General features: G+C 38.2%; 1 protein-coding gene across 2 annotated transcripts; it reads right to left on the reverse strand.

The window, feature by feature from the left end:
- Positions 1 to 10,866: 10,866 nt before the first annotated feature.
- Positions 10,867 to 20,694, reverse strand: LOC307156952 (uncharacterized protein). 2 transcript variants are annotated; one of them, XM_079868683.1, is made up of 3 exons: positions 20,627 to 20,694; positions 20,079 to 20,225; positions 10,867 to 12,792 (listed from the first exon to the last, which is right to left on the reverse strand). In XM_079868683.1, exons 2-3 carry the CDS (start codon positions 20,161 to 20,163, stop codon positions 11,411 to 11,413), a joined length of 1,467 nt encoding a protein of 488 aa, XP_079724809.1. In that variant the 5' UTR covers positions 20,164 to 20,225; positions 20,627 to 20,694; the 3' UTR covers positions 10,867 to 11,410. The 2 variants fall into 2 exon arrangements, with proteins under 2 accessions (XP_079724809.1, XP_079724808.1); XM_079868682.1 differs by having other exon boundaries at positions 11,120 to 12,792; positions 20,623 to 20,676.
- Between the last annotated feature and the right edge of the window lie 1,828 nt (positions 20,695 to 22,522).

Below are 22,522 nucleotides of genomic sequence, written 5' to 3' on the forward strand. Positions count from 1 at the left end.
CAGTTGATAACCAGATGAGGAGCAGAGAAGAAGACATGAGGTTTCAGAGAGAGACAAAGAGGAAGAGAGCAGGGAGAGGATGGACAGACTCTCTCTCTACTTGAGAAAAATTCAATATATTTTTTGAATATATTAAATGAAACAAAATTTTTTAAAAATGAATAAACTAATGAATAAATTGTTATATATTTAAAACTATTTACAACATAAAACAACATGAGTTTAAGAACATGAAAAAACATTACCAAAAAATTAATATCGACAGTAACAGAAAAAAAAAGAAAAAAAAACAGATGTGGATGGGCTGCCACAATAAAGACCCTGGTATCCTCCAGAATTTTATTTTTTAGTGATTATTTATTAGAATTATTATTTATTTAATTATTATACCCCTAAGCTCATTACACATGAGCAATTGTATTTTTACAATTATTATTAAACATTTAGTTTAAATGAACATAAATATATACAGATAATATGTATACAATTCAACATTTGAGTCTCTGTATACCTATATATTTTATCAACTATATAAACTAACTTCTCAACTTTCACTTGCACGTCAAGCGAATATAGAAAAATATTTTCTTCTTGCTGTGTAAATCCATTTACGTATACACTTCATATTCTTAAATCTCTTAATCTCAAAGAGAATAGAGAATTGCACTGATTCTCTGCGAGAAGTGAATCACAGCTACTCTACGTTTCAAGGCATGTGATTGGCTGTTCGCTGCTGATGTCACACTTTCATGTGCACACGCTCCATAATCTCAGGATCAAAGCCTGAGTTGACAGAGAAAGCTGATGATCAATGTCATGGTACCAGCAAAGCCTGATTGGATTAGATTGGTTTTGTCAACTTAATACTAATCCTATAACGCTGAGTTTGTTCAACTACCATCATGATATGGGCCCCTGGTCTTCATCATCCCAAAAGCGCACTCTAAAATGAATGATGGTGGAAGTGTTTGGGTCCCACACCTTGTACTGGCCTTTTAGTAGTATTACTAACCCACCCGCTACTAAGGGGAAGTGGGTGTTGGACGGTTACACGGGTACCCTCCGTCTGCAAGGGTAAAGTATAAAAGTATATATATATATTAGGGGTGTAACAGTACAGGTATTCGTCCTGTACGTTACGGAGGTCACGTTCGGTGGATGCAGTCGCACTACGAATACATTCAATCACAGTCGATCCACACTCCAATCCAGAAGGGATTAACTAAATCCCTGTCAGAGTATTTAGACAGAGTATTTAGTATAACTAAACTGACAGAGGGTATAACTAAATACATTTTATTTATATATATATATATATATATATATATATATATATATATATATATATATATATATATATTTATTTATTATATAAATAAAATGTATTTAGTTATACCCTCTGTCACTCTGACAGAGTATTTAGTTATACCCTCTGTTTTTTTGTTGTTGTTTTTTGCTAAAAGCAACAGGTTGAATAGTAGTAGTAGAAGCAGCCAGGATAGGAGGAGGTAATGCTTATTTGTGTTGTGTTTTTCATGTTTGTTTAGTAATTTTCTAAATTCTCACATTTCTATATGATTTTATGTTTCTTTTCGACTACAATTTTGCAGACGATTTTAGAGCTATAACCAGATGTTAACCTGTGTTGCTATAATAGAATGAAAACCCATGACACATTGTATGTTAATTGAAATATTTGTAATACTACCAATACAAAAGTGCTTATTACTACTATTATCATGAATTAATTAATTGTAACTGAGGATGTGGTTTAACAGAATGTAACTTTTATAGAACTTTAATACAATATAAACTGTATAACAAGGTTGAGTAAAGATGAATGATTCTAAACATAGTCATGTTCCATTAGTGCAGGAACGTGGATGTCGGGTGCGGAAACTGCTGCTGCCAGACGGTTCCTTGTGACATCACCACACACCACTTCTCTGGCATCAGCGTTGTCCTCATTGTTGACATCATCATCATCATCATCATCATCACCAACATCTGCTTCCATGATGTCACCGGTGGCAAAGCACATGTTGTGTAAAATTATGCAGCATGTAACAAAGACGGGGGTGAAGTCTAGGCTCACCTCAAGGGCTTTTAAAAATATGGACCTCCGGAGGGTCTTCAGCATCCCGAAGGCCCGCTCGATCATGCACCTGGCTATGGAATGATGCCTGTTGTAGCGGGCCGCAACTGGAGAGGCAACAGGCTCACGGTAGGGTGTCATGATGTTGATGGGTGATGTCAGGCAGGGGTACCCATCATCTCCCAAGATGCACTGGCCCTCAGGTGGATACTAGGGCTGTAACGATACGCAATATAAAACCGAAATCGCAACCAGATCCACGAACCTGTGTCGCAGAATCGCCACACCCCTTCCAACTCCCAGCATTATCCTTCCCGTCCAGATCTAATGCTACCACATCTTCAAATTACTATTAGTATTATTTGAAGTTAACATTATAATATACGTAGACCTACACCACAAAACTAGTTGAGGATAAATTATTTAAAATTGGGCAATTCCAATGTTATGGACGTGACATTTGCAGTCAAAACTTAAAATATTAATTCTCAGAAAATGCATTTAATACCAATATATTAAAACTTCTGTTTATATATCCATACTCTCTTAATAAAGGAGTCCAGACATTAGAAAAATATGAAAAAAAGTATACACATGCATTTTATATTTAATATGAGGGAAATACACATGACACAAAAAATGTTTAACTTTTAGGTGGCAAAATATTATTTAGTAATTCTTTGAATTACGCTGTGCAAACCAAAAGTAATACTACCCACTGGATGAAGAAGGGTTGGCTCTCCACAGAACATAATATATTTATTTTATTTTTCGTGTTCACATTTATGAGGAAAAAACAATGTTACAGACGTGTCAGTTCCCGGTTACGGACGTGAGTGCTCTGAAAGCGGCATTAAAAGACTGCTTTAAAACTTTCACAGAGACCTCAAACAGAAAGCACAAAGCCTTTCTTTAAAGTGAATTTCGTTTTGTATTAATTGCATGTTAATTTTAATCAATGTTTCATCAACCAATTACCTGGATTTAATAAATAAGTAAATATAGCAGACAATAGATAGGCCTAATCACGGCAGGCGCCGGCGTGTGAACTGGAGCTCATGTCACAAATGAACCGAAACTCAGCATACTTGCCTCACAGACCTGAGAAATATATCTATTGTCTACAGAAAGCTTGAAATATCTTTAATCTCTACTTTTAAACAGAACAATTCAAAAACAAAACTATGTAGTCCGTATGAAATGTGCATTTCTCTCCGGCGCGTTCACTACTGCGAAGATCGGCGAGTCAGCATCGTCAACTTCATCTTTGCAACCGACACAGAAAACACTTGTTTATTAATAAACAATTAAAATGTCTCCTTGCTATATTTTACATATTCATAATCATTACTTTTGCCGGTTCTTTGTGACAGCTTTTAGGTGCTTTATTGGCAGTGCCACCCACATGTTACATGAATGTTATAGCTTTGGCTATTTATTTATTTTACTTAGGTATTAATATTCCTGGAGCTGCACTGAATGGAACAATTTCCTGTTAAAACAACAGGCTGCATTGTTCGCTGGAGGTTTTATGCGGATGTGGCATTTACATTTATACATTTAGCAGACGCTTTTATCCAAAGCGACTTACAAATGAGAACAATAGAAGCAGTTAAACTAACAATAGGACAACAATATGCAAGTGCTATGACCCATCCCAGTTTAATCTAACGCAGTACATGTACTGTTATATATATATGGATATAGCGCCCTATTTTAACGATCTGAAACGCAAGTATCAAACGTGAAACGCAAGTAACTTTGTGGGCGGATCTTGGGCACTGTTGCTATTATACCGGCGGGATAAATGACTCTTGTGCCCTACGCAAATCTAAAATGGGTTAGTCTGAAGTAGCTTCATTATTCATAGGTGTGGTTTGGGCATAACGTGAAATAAACCAATCAGAGCGACATCTCACATTCCCTTTAAAATCAGGCGCGCTTGTTCCATGGCGGATTGCTATTATAACGGCGGATTTTCCAGGCGCACACGCCAGGAGCGGTTAACAGCTGAGGAGACCAACATTCTCATCAGGGCCGTAAAAGACAGAGAAGTGACATTGGGGATGGGAGAAACCCACCCAAATTAGCTTCGGTTAAACAGGCATATGATAATTTGGGTAAATGTGTAAGCTAGATTTATGCCTATTTTTTCACATCTTCATGGACACAACAATGATTTCCCTCGAGTGTTAATATTTTTCCTTGTAATAATGTAGCCTATGATTTGCAAAAATAAAAACTGCTGCTTCTGTGTAGATGAGAGAATCAAAGTGTATGCACGTTGTGCACACGCTACATTATGGCCAAGCATGCGCCCTCAAAATTGCATTTGAATAACATGCGCAATGCGCCACTGACTTTAGACTAGGTTTTTCCTGGTCAGTGGCGGAATTGTTTTCTGGAACTGCAAAATAGCACCAGGGAACGTTTGCGCCGGAACACGCTTCCTCTTTTCGCTGAACCACCCCTGGGAGCGCAAATTCAATCCCTAATTTACCGACGTGCGTCTGTGGAGGGAAAAGTCCGCTGTGTGCGGGTGCAAAATAGGAATTATACATAAGTCGGTGTACAAAGTCAATTGCGCTGGGTGCAAGATAGGGCCCATAGAATAGAAGATAAAGTGTTAGTATTAATGGATAAAATGTTGCCGAAAAAGATGCGTCTTCAGCCGTTTCTTGAAAATGGCTATGGACTCAGTAGCTCGAGTCGAGTTGGCCAGATCATTCCACCAGCAGGGAACAGACAAGGTAAAGGTCCGAGAAAGAGATTTTGTGCCTATTTGAGATGGCACCACAAGACGACGTTCACTTGCAGAGCGGAAGTTTCTGGATGGCACGTAAGTCTGAAGTAATGAGTTTAGGTAATAGGGAGCAGAGCCAGTGATTGTTCTGTAGGCAAACGTCAGTGACTTGAATTTGATGTGAGCGGCAACTGGCAACCAGTGCAATTTTGTGAGGATAGGAGTGACGTGTGCTCTCTTCAGCTCGTTAAAAAACACTCTTGCTGCAGCATTCTGGATCAGTTGCAGAGGTTTGACAGAGCAAGCTGGAAGACCAGCCAGGAGAGCATTACAATAGTCCAGTCTGGATAGAACATGCGCTTGGACAAGGAGTTGTATAGCATGCTCTGATAGGAAGGGCCTGATCCTCCTAATGTTGTGCAAGTTAAATCTGCAGGACCGGGCAGTTCTAGCAATGTGGTCTGTAAAGTTCAATTGATCATCAATCACAAATCCAAGGTTCCTGGCTGACCTTGATGGAGTTATGGATGACGAACCTAGCTAAATGGAGAAGTTGTGTTGTAGCGTTGGGTTGGCCGGGACCACAAGCAGCTCTGTCTTCACAAGGTTTAGTTGAAGGTGGTGGTCCTTTATCCAGCCAGAATTAACTGTCATGGGATGGGATGCAAGCAGCTACCGTTGGATCATCAGGCTGGAATGAGAGGTAGAGTTGTGTGTCATCAGCATAGCAGTGATAGGAAAAGCCATGTTTCTGAATCACAGATCCTAGTGATGTCATGTAGATGGAGAAGAGAAATGGTCCAAGCACTGAGCCCTGACGAACCCCAGTAGCTAGATGTTGGGTCTCAGACACCACACCCCTCCACGACACCCTAAAGGACCTACCTGAGAGGTAAGACTTGAACCATTGGAGTGATCTTATCCTTCATCTTTAGGATTGACAGAAGGATCTGGTGGTTAACTGTGTCAAAGGCAGCAGACTGATCCAGCAGGATGAGAACTGAGGATTTGGAAGCTGCTCTTCTTGCCAGTCAATTACAGAGAGCAGGGCAGTCTCAGTTGAATGTACGCTTTTGAAACCAGACTGGTTGTTGTCCAGGAGGCTGATCTGTGTAAGAAAGGAAGAGATCTGGTTGAAAACAACTCGTTCAAGTGTTTTTGCAATGAATGAAAGAAGGGATACCGGTCTGTAATTTTCCAGATGTGCTGGATTTAGAGTGGGTTTCTTACGCAGTGGGGGGTAACTTAAGGAGCCTGCTTAAATGCTGTGGAAGAAGTACCAGTGTGAAGAGAGGTGTCGATGATGTGCACGAGTGCGGGTACAACTGAGGAAGAAATGGCTTGAAGTAGATTAGTGGGAATAGGGGAGTTTGGAGACTTCTGCCTCTGAAAGCAGAGAGAAGAAGGGTAGAATGTGTATGTTAGCTGGTAAGATGTGTGTGTCAGTTTGTGGTTTGGTAAATTGGCCACTGATGGTGGTCGTTTTATTTATGAAAAATGTGGCAAAATCGTCAGCTGTTCGGGTTGATGGAGGAGGAGGGTTGAGAAGAGAGGAGAAGGTTTTGAAAAGCATGCGAGAGTCAGAAGAATTGTTAATTTTGTTGTGATAGTAAGTCGTTTTAGCAGTAGAGATATTAGGAGAAAAGGAAGAGAGGAGGGATTGATAAAGACCAAGGTCAGTAGGATCTTTCGATTTGCACCACTTCCTCTCTGCACCCCTGAGTTTAGAACGATGTTCGCGGAGAACATCAGATAGACAGGGGGCAGAGGGTGTTGCGCGGGCAAGCCTGGAGGAAAGGGGGCAGAAGTTGTCCAAGCAGGATGTTAAAGTGGAGAAAAGGGTATCAGTTGCACTGTTAGTATCTAGTGTTGAGAGCTGATCAGGTGGAGGAAGTGTGGATAGAGGATAGGCGAGAGAATAGGAGTGAGTGTAGGTTTCGCCGAAAGGTGACCTGTGGAGGAGTTTGTGTTGAGGTTGAGAGTGAGGAGGAAGTGATCTGAGGTGTGCAGTGGAGTGACCAGTGTATGGTCAGTGTAGCAGTAGCGCGTGTTAATAAGGTCTAATTGGTTACCTGATTTGTCAGTAGCCACAGTAGATACTCGTTCGAGGTCGAATGAGGCAAGCAGAGTGTGGAAATCAGCAGCCTGAGGTTTTTCTAGCTGTCATAGGCGCTGTGTTGGATTCTTCTCAGTAACTGCAAACTGCCTCACATGCTCCAACTTCTAGACAATTTTCTGCTAGTGGATTATCCAAATGCAAAGCCAGACCGATGCATCTCGGCATTAAATCGCATTAGAGAAATCATTAAAAACGATTAGGTTTCGTTTCAGTATGTTTTTCCAAAAGAGATTTGCTCTCTTTGCTAGGCCATCTTGATTTCACGATGTGTATAATTCCCCAGGGCAGGTCTTTAATGTCCAGGCTCCTTCACTTCTCCAGGTTTTCCTTGAGTTTTCTGCGTACAGACGACACCATTGTAAAAACGATCAATGTAACATACAGTTGATTCTGAAAATATTCAGAACCCCTCATTTTCTCCATTTTATGTTAGAGACTTATGCTAAAATGCTTCTTTTCATGACCATGTCTTCATGCTTCCTTTCATACCCTATAATGACTAAACAAATACTAGATTTGTTAAAACTTTGCATATTTATTAAAAAGAACAAACCGCAATATCACGTACGTATTCAGACCCGCTGAGATCTCATTTCTCTAGATCACCTTTGAGATGTTTCTAAGCCTTGACTAGAATAAATATGTGCATTTGGAAAGGCACATACCTCTGTGTACATAATGTCCAAATGGTTCAAATGCATATCGGAGCAAGTACCAAGCCATGAGGTCAAAAGAAACAGGATTGTGTTAAAGCACAGATCTGTAACAGTCTACAAAAATGCTGCATTGAAGGTTCTCAAGAGCAGAATGGCTTCCATAATTCTTAAATTGAAGAACCTTTGAACATCTGAGCCCTGAGCTTTTCCAGACAGGACAACGGGTCTCATTCACTAATAATCGCATACACTATTCATATTTATACGCACATTTTAACTTTTCACGAAAACTTTACGCCTAATTCACAACAGGTATATACACATGAATTTGTTATTAAACTCTTTCCATGTTGATGAATTCTGAGTATTTTAAATTAGTGCCCGAGGTCAGTAACTTACACAAACATGCACAAGCCATGTCCATAGAAGGGCATTCCACACACCCTTTTCTTTTGTCACTCTCAGCAAACATCTTTCTAAAGACGCGTTCTCACCTGAGAGCATCCTAAAAACAAGTTCAAATGCAATAAACAACTTTTATACAGACCTTACTAATCATTTCTGAATAGTAGTGGGAATTTCGGATCATTTTACTGACTCGGATCTTTGAATCTGGTTCATCAAAATGAACAAATCTTTTTTCAAGTAATTTCTTTCATTTCAGCAGAATATTTAAAATGTTACATCTTAAAGCTGCAGTCGGCAAGTCTGGCAGATTGAGTGGACTTAGCCAAAAATTTTTAATGTTTACAACTCTCATGCCCCTCCCCCACTACCAACGAGCACACGTCCATCGTCAGTGCGTGTGTACCTGATTTTCTGTGAACGCGTCCGTCTCTTCAGCACCGATCAACACCATGGACTCGGAGGTAGGCTGCCCTGGCTAATCTATCCATAGATAGCAATAACCGAGGAATTGGAAGCTTGTTAGTAGATTTTCTCTCCACCATCACGCTTCGTACAATCTTCAGGCGAACTTCAGGCGTGTCGTGTGCATGTGATATTGTAATGTGTGCGTCTGCGCGAGGGAGGGGGGGATCTGTGGCGTGTGCACGAACTGTGATTGACAGATCTCACACCTCCCTGCGCTGATTGGACCCGATGAGACGGGAGCGGTGGATTTTTGCAAAACAAATAACACTCTCCAGGTGGAGTTAGAAGCTCGGGTTTTTTTCTAAAACCACCTTATTTATGTTGTTCTGTCGGATTATAGTGTCAATTTCACTGAATTTGTTCAAAAAAATGTTGCCGACGGCAGCTTTAATAGCCAAATTCCGCAAACACATCAAATGTTGATCACATTTAGAATAAGAAGAAAATTGCAATGCAAGGAAAAGGCCAAATTATGAGAAACAGAAACGATTAATTATTTTATCTGGGTCTTCAGGCTATGCAGTCTGTTAGTTTACCTCACCTCCCGGTCTAAGCCGTTTGTTCATCACGTGACAGCCCCATTGGCTGAAGCTATGCAGTCTGTACCGGATACAGAATTGATTAGTTCATCTCGAGTCATTCGGGTTTATGTCACGTAACTGTATGTTGTTATTAGGCTATATATACGTATCTTTATCAAAGTGATTTTCCTCATAATATATACATTTTAAAGCATTACCAACTCTTTAGTGCCACATTCATATGGAAAAGAACCACAGAAATTAAAAAAAAAAAATTATACATTTTAAGAAATAAAAAAGCTATAATTTGAGACCAAAAACACAGCATGTAACTGTTAAAAAAAAAAAACTATGCACTTCTTTGTAAGAAGGTTTGGGAATTATTAAAGGAGCTGTATGTAAGAAATCTATTTCAATTAATCATAAAATGGCCCTGATGTGTCAATAGACATTAAGAAATCATGTTCATTTCAAATACTTATATCACTGACAACAGTAGTATGGCTAGGATATTGTCATTTAAAAAGTGGACTTGCAGCCCTCAACTGATGTTGATGTTGTCATTTTGTGTTTTGGCCTGACGCGCCTCCCTCCACCTATCTACCAATCACAAAGTCAGTAGTGTTTCGGGATCCGGGTTGCCAGCTTTGCTCTAACCTACCCTAACTCTAGTCGGATAAAAATGTCTAACGTTACTAAATCAAAAAGACCTCGTTATAATTCAGAAATTCGTCGTGACAAAGTCCGAAATAAAACCAGAATTTGTATTGGAGATGCTTTTGAAAGATGGAGACGGCTGAAAACGGAGAAGAATTTGAACACAGACACCAACGTTGCTAATTTTCTCCTGGACAGGTAAGATTCATCTATGCTTGGCTAACTTGTACTTGTTGTCAATGGACATTTCATATATTCATGACAGTCGAACAAAGTTATGCATGTTCGTGCAAAGTAACGTAACATTAGCTCACATGGACGTATGCTGACATTAGCAATGCATTAGGAGCCCGTTTCTCTGTCATTATGCTGAGACGCTGAGGAAAACAACATTAGCACGCCCATTATGGCAATTTGAAACGTAATTGAGACAGAAGCCTAACTTTACCTCAGAAAAAATGATTCGTCATTCGTTCTTCACGTACAGTATATCGTGGACTAGTTACACATGCTGCAAGTTGACCTGTATGACCATTGAAGCAGCCTACGTTTCTGCTGAATCCTGCAGCTTATCTGGCAACCTCGAGTCAGGGGGTAGGGGGAGGGGATACACCGCACTACAGTATTTTTAAAGTGATTGCAGTACCAGTTTTGGCCACAATCCTACATACGGTTCCTTTAACTAATTTCTGTGTCCAGCGCTGTCACATCATGTCACATAAAAAAAGAACGAAAGACTCAGAAGAATCAGACTCAAAGACTCGAGAGGTGAACTAATCCTTTCTCATTACGGCACAGACAGCATAGCCTCTATGGGACTGACGGGAAGAACGAAAGACTTGGACCCGAACCCAAAGGCTCGAGAGAGAACTAATCATTTATGTTTCCAGTACAGAACCTATAGGATGTTGTGCATGCACAGTCAACACAAAATTAACTAATCACTCTCTCCCGAGTCATATTCAAAATTAACAAATCGTTCATGACCGACCCATCACTATTACAGAACTCTGACTGGCCAGCTGTACATACGTTTATCTGCGTCTTTATGCAGAGCTATATCGCAGCTTGAGCACACCTTTTCTTACTCTTTTACTTGAATATATAAAATCTACATCTATGTTTAAAATTTTAACTTAACATGTTTATTAGAGTATGAGATTTTTGCGTACAAGTGGTTTCAGTTGTTCATAATTTTTTTTGTAAATTTAGAATACATTTTTGGAACGAAAGTTATTGATTAATCATGGTTTGTTCGTGAAAATGTTTGTGCGTAGATTTCACATACAAATTTGTGCATACGCATTCTTATTGAATGAGATCCTATGACCTTCATTACACTGCCAACACTATGCAAGAGTGCCTTAAGGTGCATATCTGCTAGCAATTCCAATTCCCATGGAAAACTAAGCTTCATTGGAAAAGAAAAACCTTTTCACTTTTTTCTTTATACAAATGAAATAAATTTTGCACAGATACATATTTTCTGGTGCCATTTTAAATGGCCATGCCATTTAAAACACTTTTCAGAACACAAATAGGGTCTCTCTTAACATCTGCATGACTTCATCTCTAAGTGTGAAGACAATATAATATTTTTTTTTTCCCCAGATTGAATGTGCAGGTGAATTCTTTTAAAATTGCTTTATTTCTTAAACCACTTGCCACATACTGAACTCTGCAGTTTCTTTCCATGGTGGCTTTTTAAATGATGTTTCAGGTCTCTGTGGATATGTGGAACTCTTCTCACACTGAAGACATGTGGAGCCTCATGTGATTGTTAAGGTTTCCTTTAAATCTGAAACTCTTTTCACACTGAAGACACTTGTAAGGCCTCTCTCCAGAGTGAACTCTCAAGTGAGTCTGAAGGTTTCCTTTCAGCGTGAAACTCTTTCCACACTGAGGGCAGGTGAAAGGTTTCTCTCCAGAGTGAATTCTAATGTGAACATCAAGGTTTGATTTGTTTATGCAAGTCTTTCCACAGTGTTGGCACATGAAAGGCTTTTCACCAGTGTGAGTTATTACATGTCTCTTAAGGTGACTGCTGTCTGTGAAACTCCTTCCACACTGTTGACATATAAAACTGTTCTCTTTTGAGTGAATCTTCATGTGGTAAATAAGTGTTTCTTTACGTCCGAAACTCTTTCCACACTGATCGCATTTGAAAGGCTTTTCTCCAGAGTGACTTCTCATGTGAGTCTTCAGATTTCCTTTTCGTGAGAAGCTCTTCCCACACAGTTTACAGATATAAGAGCTCTCTCCAGTGTGAATTCTCATGTGGGTATAAAGGGTTTCTTTACGTCTAAAACTAATTCCACACTGAACACATATGAATGGCTTCTCTCCAGTGTGAATTCTCATGTGAGTCTTCAAATTTCCATTTAGTGAGAAGCTTTTCCCACACAGTTTGCAGGTGAAAGGATTCTCTCCAGTGTGACCTCTCAAGTGGGCATTAAGGGTTGCTCTGTACGCAAAACATTTTCCACACTGGTCACATGTGAATGGCTTCTCTCCAGTGTGAATGTTAATGTGATTTTTGAGGCTAACTTTATGACAGAAACTCTTTCCACAATGATGGCACGTGAAAGGCCTCTCTCCAGTGTGAATTCTCATGTGAGTCTTAAGGTTTTTACTGAATCTAAAACTGTTTCCACACTGGTGGCACATGAAAGGCTTTTCGGTGTGAGTCTTTACATGATTCTTAAGGTGTTTCCTGTTTGTGAAACTCTTTCCACATTGATGACAAATAAAACAGTTCTCTTTTGAGTGAATCCTCATGTGGTAATTAAGCTTTTCTTTACATCTGAAACTCTTTCCACACTGATCACAAACAAACGGCTTTTCTCCAGTATGAATTCTCATGTGATTCTTAAGACTTTCTTTTCGTGTAAAGCTCTTCCCACACAGTTTGCAGGTGAAAGGCTTCTCTTCGGTGTGTACTCTCTTGAGGACCTCAAGGTTTTGTATTTGTGATGGATTAGATTTGATCTTCAGAGCTCTTTTTCGTGAGGTCATCTTTTCAGCCAGTGTGGATTTTTCTCCAGACATGAAATCATGATGTTTCTCATATTTATTTTTCTCTTCTACTTCATTGAGTTCTTGGCTCTCCTCTTTCAGCGGCATGAAGTCTAAGGTGAAAAGACAAATACAAGTTACCACCAGTGTCACGAGTTCACCTGCCCATCCAGTCTTGATAAATTATGGCAAACAAATTTGGCTGTGAGTGTGACAGTGTATAAACATTGGCCAGAGGGGAGAATGTGGGCTCTGACAAAATATGCTGTTGTGGCAATGGAGAGAGTTAAAGGTAAAGGTAGAGAAAAGGAGAAACAGCACTTCTGTGGGAGCTGATGAAGCGATCACTACTTGAGATGACATTTAAACATAGAAGAGGGAGATCTCACTGATAAGCAGAGAAGAAATCAGAGGTAAACCAGAAAAAGAAAACCATGCACAGCAAAAACTCCAGTGTTAGACTCTCCAGGGAGTTTATTTGGCTCCACTCTCAAGAATGTTAAAGTGTTAAAATATGAGTGTTAAATGAACACTGAAGCAGTGTTAAAGTTAATGAGATAAATATGTGATTAACTGAGGGATAATTTACCATTATTGAAGACACCTGATGTTAACAAGTAGAATCACTAAAGGAGATCGAAAATCAAAAATCTAAGTCACCATTATGTTGATCAGTGTTTGCTTTAGTTTGGCTGCTGTAACTGAGTTATGAAATCAACAGCCAGATGAACAAAGAGAAATGCAATCATTTTTGAAGGTACAATTGTAGTGGGTGACCTGGAGAATCTTCCCCAAGCCATGTGCCTGCTCTTTGGACTCATTTGTGCTCTGAATTTAGAGTATCCTCCATTACTGAAGAACACCCTTGATTTCATTCATAGGGTAATTTTGTCACTCAGACTCTCAAACGAAAATACAATCCCTGAAAAATCGTCTGATGCAGTAACCATTACTGAGTTATGAAAATGGTAAATCATTACTGAAGAATATTTTGCTTCCTGTTGGATGGCAGTTTGCCTAATGTTAAGTGACTGGTTCATCAATTTTCAAGAGAACTAGGAAACTTGTTCAGTACAACAACAACAACAACAACAAAAAACCCTGAAGGATGTGTTTTGTTTCCTGTTGGAAATCTGGCTTAATGTTAAAGGAGAACTCCGGTCAATTTTAACATTGAGCTCATTTTTTTGTAAATTTGGAGTGCTGTCAATACAGAGAACAACGACAAAAATCGGTGTTGCCTACACCGTGTTATCCTCTTTTTAAATTTTGCACCCTGTTGACTTCAATGGGGCAATATTTAAACCTGCTTTTAGCCTCTTAACATCCTTGATGTGTCATTACAAGTGCACAGGTCATGTGAGTGATTCCTTCAGAGTGAACACGCGTGAACTCGACAATCGACTACTTTGGACTTCAACCGAAAACAGGATGAAAATACAGGTATTTGCGCTGGTTTAAATAACATAATTTTTATCCATTTCTTTCACATCTACTGCAGTCAGATTCACTCGTGTTCACTCTGAAGGAATCACTCACATGACCTGTGCACTTGTAATGACACATCAAGGATGTTAAGAGGCTAAAAGCAGGTTTAAATATTGCCCCATTGAAGTCAACAGGGTGCAAATTTTAAAAAGAGGATAACACGGTGTAGGCAACACCGATTTTTGTCGTTGTTCTCTGTATTGACAGCACTCCAAATTTACAAAAAAATGAGCTCAATGTTAAAATTGACCGGAGTTCTCCTTTAACATTAAGCCAGACCGGAGTTCTCCTTTAAGTGGTTGATTTGTGATCTTCAATTCTGCATTTCACCACTTTGTGAAAAAGGGTATTTTTTATTTCTTGAGTGCAGTATGTGCAGTTTTACTTGGTTGTTGATTTGACAGACATCCCAAGTCTCCCGGAAGTTCCGGGAGTCTCCCGCATATTGATAGCGGCTCCCTGATGCCCGCAAATAAGTTAAAATCTCCCGGAATCTAGAGCGAGCGAGCAAGAGCGCGCATGGGAGACAGAGACTGTGCTCCAAAAACCATGTAGCGCGTGTACAGCGGAGAGGGAGAGGGAGCGAGAGACCTTGCGTGTGTGTGCTAGTGTGCATGTAAGATAGAGAGCATCTTATTGGCCTGTTTCGGTAAATCAACCAATGAATTGTCAGTGTGGGCGGGCTTTTATCTCTTCTCCCGAACTGGTTCAGTGTATCTATGATCTAGACACAGGAGCGCCATGGCAGAGGGAGAGTCCCCCAAAAAATGAAAGTATAAGACACATTTTACGCCAGACTACACGAAAGTGGACCCCTGTCTTATAGGAGTAAAACATAATGATAGTCTTGCACGTACAGTTTGTAACAGTGACTTCAGCATTGCCCATGGCGGGTTAAATGATTGTAAAAGACATGTTGAGATGAATTCAACAAGTTTCATTTCATCCATGTGCATATTATTCAGGCCGGCTATTTGCCAGGCTACATGAAAACAACAAACTCCTTAGACCTGTTTAAAGCTGCAATGGAATATATATAAAAGCAGTTTACATAAATAGTGTATAAGCAGTTTATATAAATAGTAAAAGTAATCTACATATTGTACCATTATTAACAAATAATTGCATAGGCCTATAGCCTATAGAAATGGTGTATTATGCTTTTAGATATTTTACGACAACAACTCTGTGGTGAAATGTCATACCCTTTTGGGATGGGGTTGGGGGGGGGGGGGGGGGGGGGCAGGGGGTACCTCCCTGAAATGACCATTTGCAGGTTGGGATGTCTGATTTGATGGCATGCTGTAAGTAATGACTTGAATATGGAACAAATAAATGTCCTAGTGTTGTGCTAACAATCTGTTGTCTGTCTTAGTATTAACAACTTAAAATTTTGAGGACAAATTCCTTGAGAAATGTAAGGCAAACAGGCCTGGAATTGGCTGAAAACTGAGTTACCAATACTTAAGTTTTAAAATAAAAATTTCTGTTGAAAAACCATCAGTTTTAACTGGTTTTTAAGGTTAAGGTTAAGGTTAGGGTTTTTTGCAACACCTTTAAGATTGAAGTGTCCCAAAATCTTAAGGGAAAATTGCACTTGAGGTGCTTTATGTGAAAACAGTCTCTCGTTAGGACATTCTTCAAAAATATCATTCATTATGAAGGTGGTGGCCCTTGGGGCCCTGTGTCCCCTGCGGCATCTGTCCCTGGCGCCTTGTAATGGCATGAAATAAGCTGGGTACTAACTTATGCTGTGGTCACAGGTGGATTAGAGGCAACATTATAATTTAATAATTACCAGGGCTCTCTAGTCTCACTCATTCACCATGAGACACACGCATTTCAACCAGTTCACATACCTTGTATTTCTTATGCTGAACAAATTAAATTCCACCTACCAGCCAATCAGAAATTAGAATTTGTTTCCGCGTAAATTACGTGTTCGTTACTTGGCAGCAACACACAGTTGGAAGAGCAAGATCTGATGAATGCGGTTTGCGGTAGGTAACCCCTTCATTTTTTTAGCATTTTGATTTTACGATTCCTGGACGAAATGTCGCCTGTGATGAAAGACAGTGAGAGCTGATGTTGAGGAATATTGCCAAATTTGTGCTAAATTATGTTTGATGCAGTCAAAAACTCTCCAACTGCTTTGCAACCAGAAGCTTTAGGTTAGCTTTAGCTACCTGAAACTAAGGAAAGAATTAGAGATGTATTTCATTATTTTATTTCAAATTCTACTGTATTACGACTCATTTCAGCTATTTTAAGACTACATCTCTTAAAGCAGAGCGTTCTGGCTATCATTTCAGTAATGTTTTATATCCTGTTTTATATCCTTATATCCATACATTAATCATTGCATTTGTCTGTTTCAAAGATGTCAGGGAAACAGCAAAAGAGTGTTATTTCATTCTGGGCACCAAAGGGTCAGCCCCATAAAAAGGTTGCCAGATCAGAGGAGGTGACAGAGACGGTGGAGAAGTTTAACTTGATGAATGCGAATAAAAAAATTAAGAGAGTAATTGGCCCTCCTTGGTAATTTTTTTTATTTTTATTTTTGGTAACCAGTTTGAGCAGATTTGGAAGGCTAAGATTGCCAAACTGGTTTTAGTTCTTCCCCAATCGAATGCAGATGCAGAGTGTTCTCCATGGTTGGTTTGAACAAAACCAAAACTAGGAAAAGTTTGGCTCTGGATGGAATGCTATCATCCATCATGACTGTGAGTGGGAGCCCCCTACCCCTGTCATCAAGGCATCAAAATGTGCAACAAACACGTACGACACAAAACACCATTTATAAGCTGAAATGTGTACACCAGAGTATGTGAGCGGAGTGGAGTGGGAGCAGAGCGAGGAGTGGAGTGGTGTGATTTTGAATGGAGTGCGTAACGTTAGCGGATTTTTTAAAAGTCGGAGCGTCGTGGTTTTCCCTCGCTCCGAGAGCGCTCCACTACCACTCCATCACGAGTACAATTCATGGCGACGGCCCATTATAGAAGTGCATTTTTAGTAAGGATTCACACGTTAAACACATTTAGCTAGCATGATACAGTTGAATCACTCAAATCAGAAAAAAAAGTGAAGGTTATGATGACGCCGATGGACATGAGTGGCTGCGGGAGGTTATAGGTCTCAAGCCTACTAAATATTATCGGGCAACACGATCTCATGAAAGTGCGTATCTATAGCACTAATTTTATTTCTCGTGCCCTTTATACGCCAAAAATAGTTTTTGCGTGCAAATGATACGCACTAAATCCCTTGGGTAGGATTAGGGATGTGGAGTGCGTGCGTATTACACACCATAAAGTGTAAACTATTCTTTGTGTATAAATGGTACGAGAAATAAAATTTGTGCTAGAGATACGCACTTTCATTAGTCAAGTCAAGTCACATTTATTTATATAGCGCTTTTTACAATACAGATTGTTTCAAAGCAGCTTTACAGAGATAACAGGAAAATAATGCAAAAAAGTTTGTTTTCAGAAGAAAATAGCATCACAGTCCAGCTTAAGTAAGTTCAGTGATGTTTCATTTTTGTTTTAAAAAAGTTATTAATTTAGTTCATTTATATATAACCGCTCTGGAGTAAACCGTGATGTCATAGTCCAGCTCAGTTCAGTTCTTGCATAATAGTGTCAATGCAGGCAGATCAATATTATTGTTGAATATTAAATTAAATAATAAGCAAGCCAAGCCAATGGCAACAAAGGAGGAAAAAAGGCGACAGTGGCAAGGAACCAAAACTCCATCAGGTGGCAGAATGGAAAAAAAAACCTTGGGAGAACCCAGGCTCAGTCGGGGGCCAGTTCTGCTCTGGCCAACGAACAAACAGTGTATGATTATGATTCAGGCAGCATTATAGGTCAGAGGTCAAATTGGTTTGGAACCTGGTGAACTGTGATTTCACCAGGTTCGATGCCAACAGCACGCAATGTAATATTTGCGACAAGATAATTGCTGCCAAGACCGGCTACACAACAAATCTGATGAAGCACTTGACAGCGCACGGAATAAACTTAAGAGCAGAAAGTCTTCGACTGCAAGAAGAACTGCACATCACATAAATGAACCGAAACTCAGCGAGGCTACTGAGGCTACTTGCCTCACAGACATGAGAAATAGGCATATAGAAAGCTTGAAATGTCTACTTTTAAACGAAACAATTTGAATCTAAAACAAATACGCTCTGATTATGTAATCCAAATTAAAGGTGCATTTGCTATACTGCGGAGATGGACAAGTCAGCAACGTCAACTTCATCTTAGTCAACACTGACTAGTTTATTAACCCTCTGGGGACGGATTGGGCGTTACCGCCCAAAATGGCATACTTTTACAAATGTGTAATTATCTTAAAAACTATTAATGATAATGAGATGCGGTCTTTTTTGCCGTCTTCCTCAGACTCCGCTGAAAACAGTGGTATATGGTATACACACTTCCTTGTTGCGTAATACCACTGCGTATAAGGCCAATGAAATCGATGTTGTTAGGAATATTCCACGCACAAAGACCAATGGAAAAATTGCCGCTGGGAGGAATATTTTTCTTACCCAATCAGAGGAAGGTTACCATGACGTATTCTAGCTAATCAGAGGACTCTGTAGCCTTGCAAGGGGTGGTACTATAGTAAGTGATATGACGCAAACAGCGTCGAGTGGAGAAGGAGACAGAGAGCAAACGGAGCGGAGCTACACTCAGAGATTTATACGAGAGAGAGACAGAACGATTATAATTTATATATATATATATATATATATATATATATAGTATATTAGCAATTATAGCATTATTATTTGATTGTTTTAGGACTTTTATGATGGCAAGGAGTAAAAGATTTACCTCAGAACAAGCTCTGGAACAATTACTAGAAAGTGACGAGGAGAAATCCGAAGCTGACAGCTTTTTGAAAAAACACCTGAGACTGTTTGTATATAAAGTTCATTATTTCATTGTTCTTTACACTTTTGATTGAACAATTACAAATGTCTGTCAAGCAAAGGGTTTGAAAAATATATTTTTGTTCAAAAACTGTTCACTATTGTTGTGTGAGGTGTGATTTTCAGTAATAAATTACTAAAATAAAATTTTAGTTTTTGAAATTCTCTAGTTTATTGTACATTTTTTACTCATACTTTCTTTATAAACACATTACATGCATTCTTTTGTTAGCTTAGGGTCTTCTGGATCCATAGATACCAAACACATGGTGTTCCATCTTCATTGCATATGGTTTATAAGCCCAAATGTAAAAATAAGAGAAAACGGACCAAAAAGGGCTTAGTCCCCAGAGGGTTAAGAAACAATTAAAATGTATCCTTGCTATTTTTTCCCAGACACATTCATAATCATAAGGCTACTTTTACCAGTGCTTCTTTGCGGCAGACTTTATGCGTGCGCTTGAGCACGAGGCATGTACAGGTGCTGGTCATAAAATTAGAATATCATCAAAAAGTTGATTTATTTTTCGAGTCGAAAAAATCGATTTTTTTTTAACGATACCCATCCCCTCCCCCTTCATCTTGATGAAATTTGTTTATTGTTGTTATTTATGGATTCTTACTATTGTTATATCTGTTACTGATACTTGTCTAGCGATATCTTATTTTTTGTATTATTGTCATTTTCATGTTGTTATGCTTTTACTATTGGCACTTATAGCTACTCTCTGATTTATATTCTTCCACTCCCACACCTAGATACATTCACACACTCACTCACAAATACACATACAGGAGTTAGGCTATCAGAATTGATTTATGTTGGCTGTTTTTTTGTTCCTTTTTTTAGTTCCTATTTATATTGTATTTATCACATGTATATAGTGTCACAATTTGTGTTAGCATAATTATAATAAAAATAATCATTTCTGTAGAGCTGGATTCAGCTTTGAGAATGAAACCAACCTTTTTGTTCCTCAGTTTCTTCTTGTTTCACTCTGAATGTTTCTTCAATCTTAATTTCTTCACTCTCCTCTTTAATAAGCGACATCTTTATAATGTGTCACATAGATCTCAGTCGCTTCACCAGGAGTTTCTATCTGTGTGTTTGCGCTGTCATGATAAAGATGAGAATAAAACAGAAAGAAATATTAATTATAAACTAAATCTCTGTGTGCGTCTCAATCAGCTCTAGTTAGTCAAGCGCACTAGTAAGGGAGTCAGATTGATAGCTAATGGTCTTAAATGACCTGATTATAAAAACAAAACAAAAAAAACCCCTCAAAATTAGCTCTGAAAATTAATGAAAGAACACAATTTTTTTTATAGTAGGTTCGTATTTATGCATTTATGCTTTACATTTGGTATTTAATGATTTAAAGATTACACTTTAATTCAAATGTTTGCAGTTGGTTTGTAAAAGTTCACATGTCAAACAATCACATGTAAAAATTATAAACTTGATTAACCCGTTTGCATTGATTTAAACTACTTAAATGCTTAAAACCACAAACCATTCTTCAGCCAAATAACAACAGATGCAGGCGCGCAGCGCCGCCTTATGACGTCACACCATCAGACCAAAATAAAAGTCCTGTTCACATGCTACTGTGAATAAAATAACAAAAGAGCACAGCAATGTACATATAAATGATATATATATATATATATAATAAAAATTGATTTCAATGGAATTGCAAGTTTAGTAAAACATTTTGTGAAGTAAAAATATATAAACAAAAGGTGTCCAATGATGTGCTGAAAATATGAACTAATGAAAGTGAGATTCTGTCTAAAAGGCAAAACTGTATGTTTGGTTACAGAAAACATTTATACCAGATATAACAGTATTAAAATGCAAATAGTGATTTAAAAAAAAGAGTGTATGAGTTTATAAAGCAGAGATTTCACCCGTTTTTTTTTTCTAATATTAAAAATGTGGACATTCGAGTCTAAAAACATCTGAAAATAGGTATAAAATGTAAAAAAATTAAGATCTTCAAAAAAATCAGAGGATTAATTAAAGAGGCTATCAAAATACCATGTATAAATGTAATTCTGTCGATACCAAAACGTATTGATAAAAAGGTTTATTCAAATTAATATTGAGTATTTCATATATTTTTGATCAAGGGTCAGTTGTGTACGTTGCTGCCTATGTAGGGTGATTCAAATCGTTTACTAATGACACACAGACAAAATTTTCACCTGCTGAACCACAGAAAACTTCAGTTTTCTCAAAGAAATAAAAAAAAAAAAAAAAAAAAAAATCACATTTTAATTGACCTCCTTACAGGAATCACAGGAATATTAAGGGAGAGTCTTCTGTAGATCTTCTAGGCAAGGTGCTGAAAACTATCCAAAAATAAATGACCATATCAGAAATAAGCATATCTGAAATTGTATATATTATTTATTTATTGATGTATAATAAAGAGTAAACACTCAGGACAGAACTTTTCACAAACACTTTCTGTAGAAAACAGAGCCAAATGACCAAGAAAAACACTGCTGACAGTACTCCACAAACACTACTTCACAAACTTTGTATTATTTAATACAGATAGATTTAGTGATGGTTAATTTGTCTATGCTAATTTTTGTTCACGTTCCAGTGTGTGTACCTTCCATAATGTGCATCTTCTGTTCCCTAAGAGCAATATATATATATATCATACTCAATATAAATCATACATCAAATCAAATTAAAACTTATCTCTGTAGTGAAAATAAATGTGAATAAACAAATTTCATGAATAATGTGATATGAAGAAAAACACTTTCGAGAAAATTAAAACTAATATGCGGATTATAAATATCTAACATTGGATATATACAGTGATAATATGTACCTCAATAGCATTTTGTGTTTGCCATTTAGTTTTTCTCGAAATTAAGCCCTTAGAGCAGAAGTGCACAAACCTTTTACAACTTGATTGAGGTCCGTGGGCCGAGAATAAAAGTTGCATTATATCAAACTATTATATTAAATCTTAAGTGGTTAAGCACACATTTATTCCCCACTTGACCTCACATCACAACACTCTTTGAGATTTTTTATATTTTTTTTATTCAAAACATTGTACTCAGAATATAATTTAAAACATTATATACTAGGTATAACATAAGACATGATTCCAACTGTTATAAGAATAGGAATGACAAACTCTTCAGACAAAAGTATTCAGCTATTTACATCTATTTACCACTTTTTAGTGCCAAGCACTATAAATGTTCACCATCGTGCCAGCAATTGAAACAGTCTCGCTTTAGCAGAAAGGCGCGTCACACACACAGCAGATCATGGGTGTTTTCTGATGGCACATTCTGCTTCTTCTTCCAAAAGTACTGGAAGATGTGATGTACTTTGGTGTGTGTCCTACATGTCCTGCTGACTGCTCCCGGACTAG

The sequence above is a fragment of the Squalius cephalus genome (genome assembly GCF_949319135.1).
Source record: "Squalius cephalus genome assembly, chromosome: 4".
Lineage (NCBI taxonomy): Eukaryota > Metazoa > Chordata > Actinopteri > Cypriniformes > Leuciscidae > Squalius > Squalius cephalus.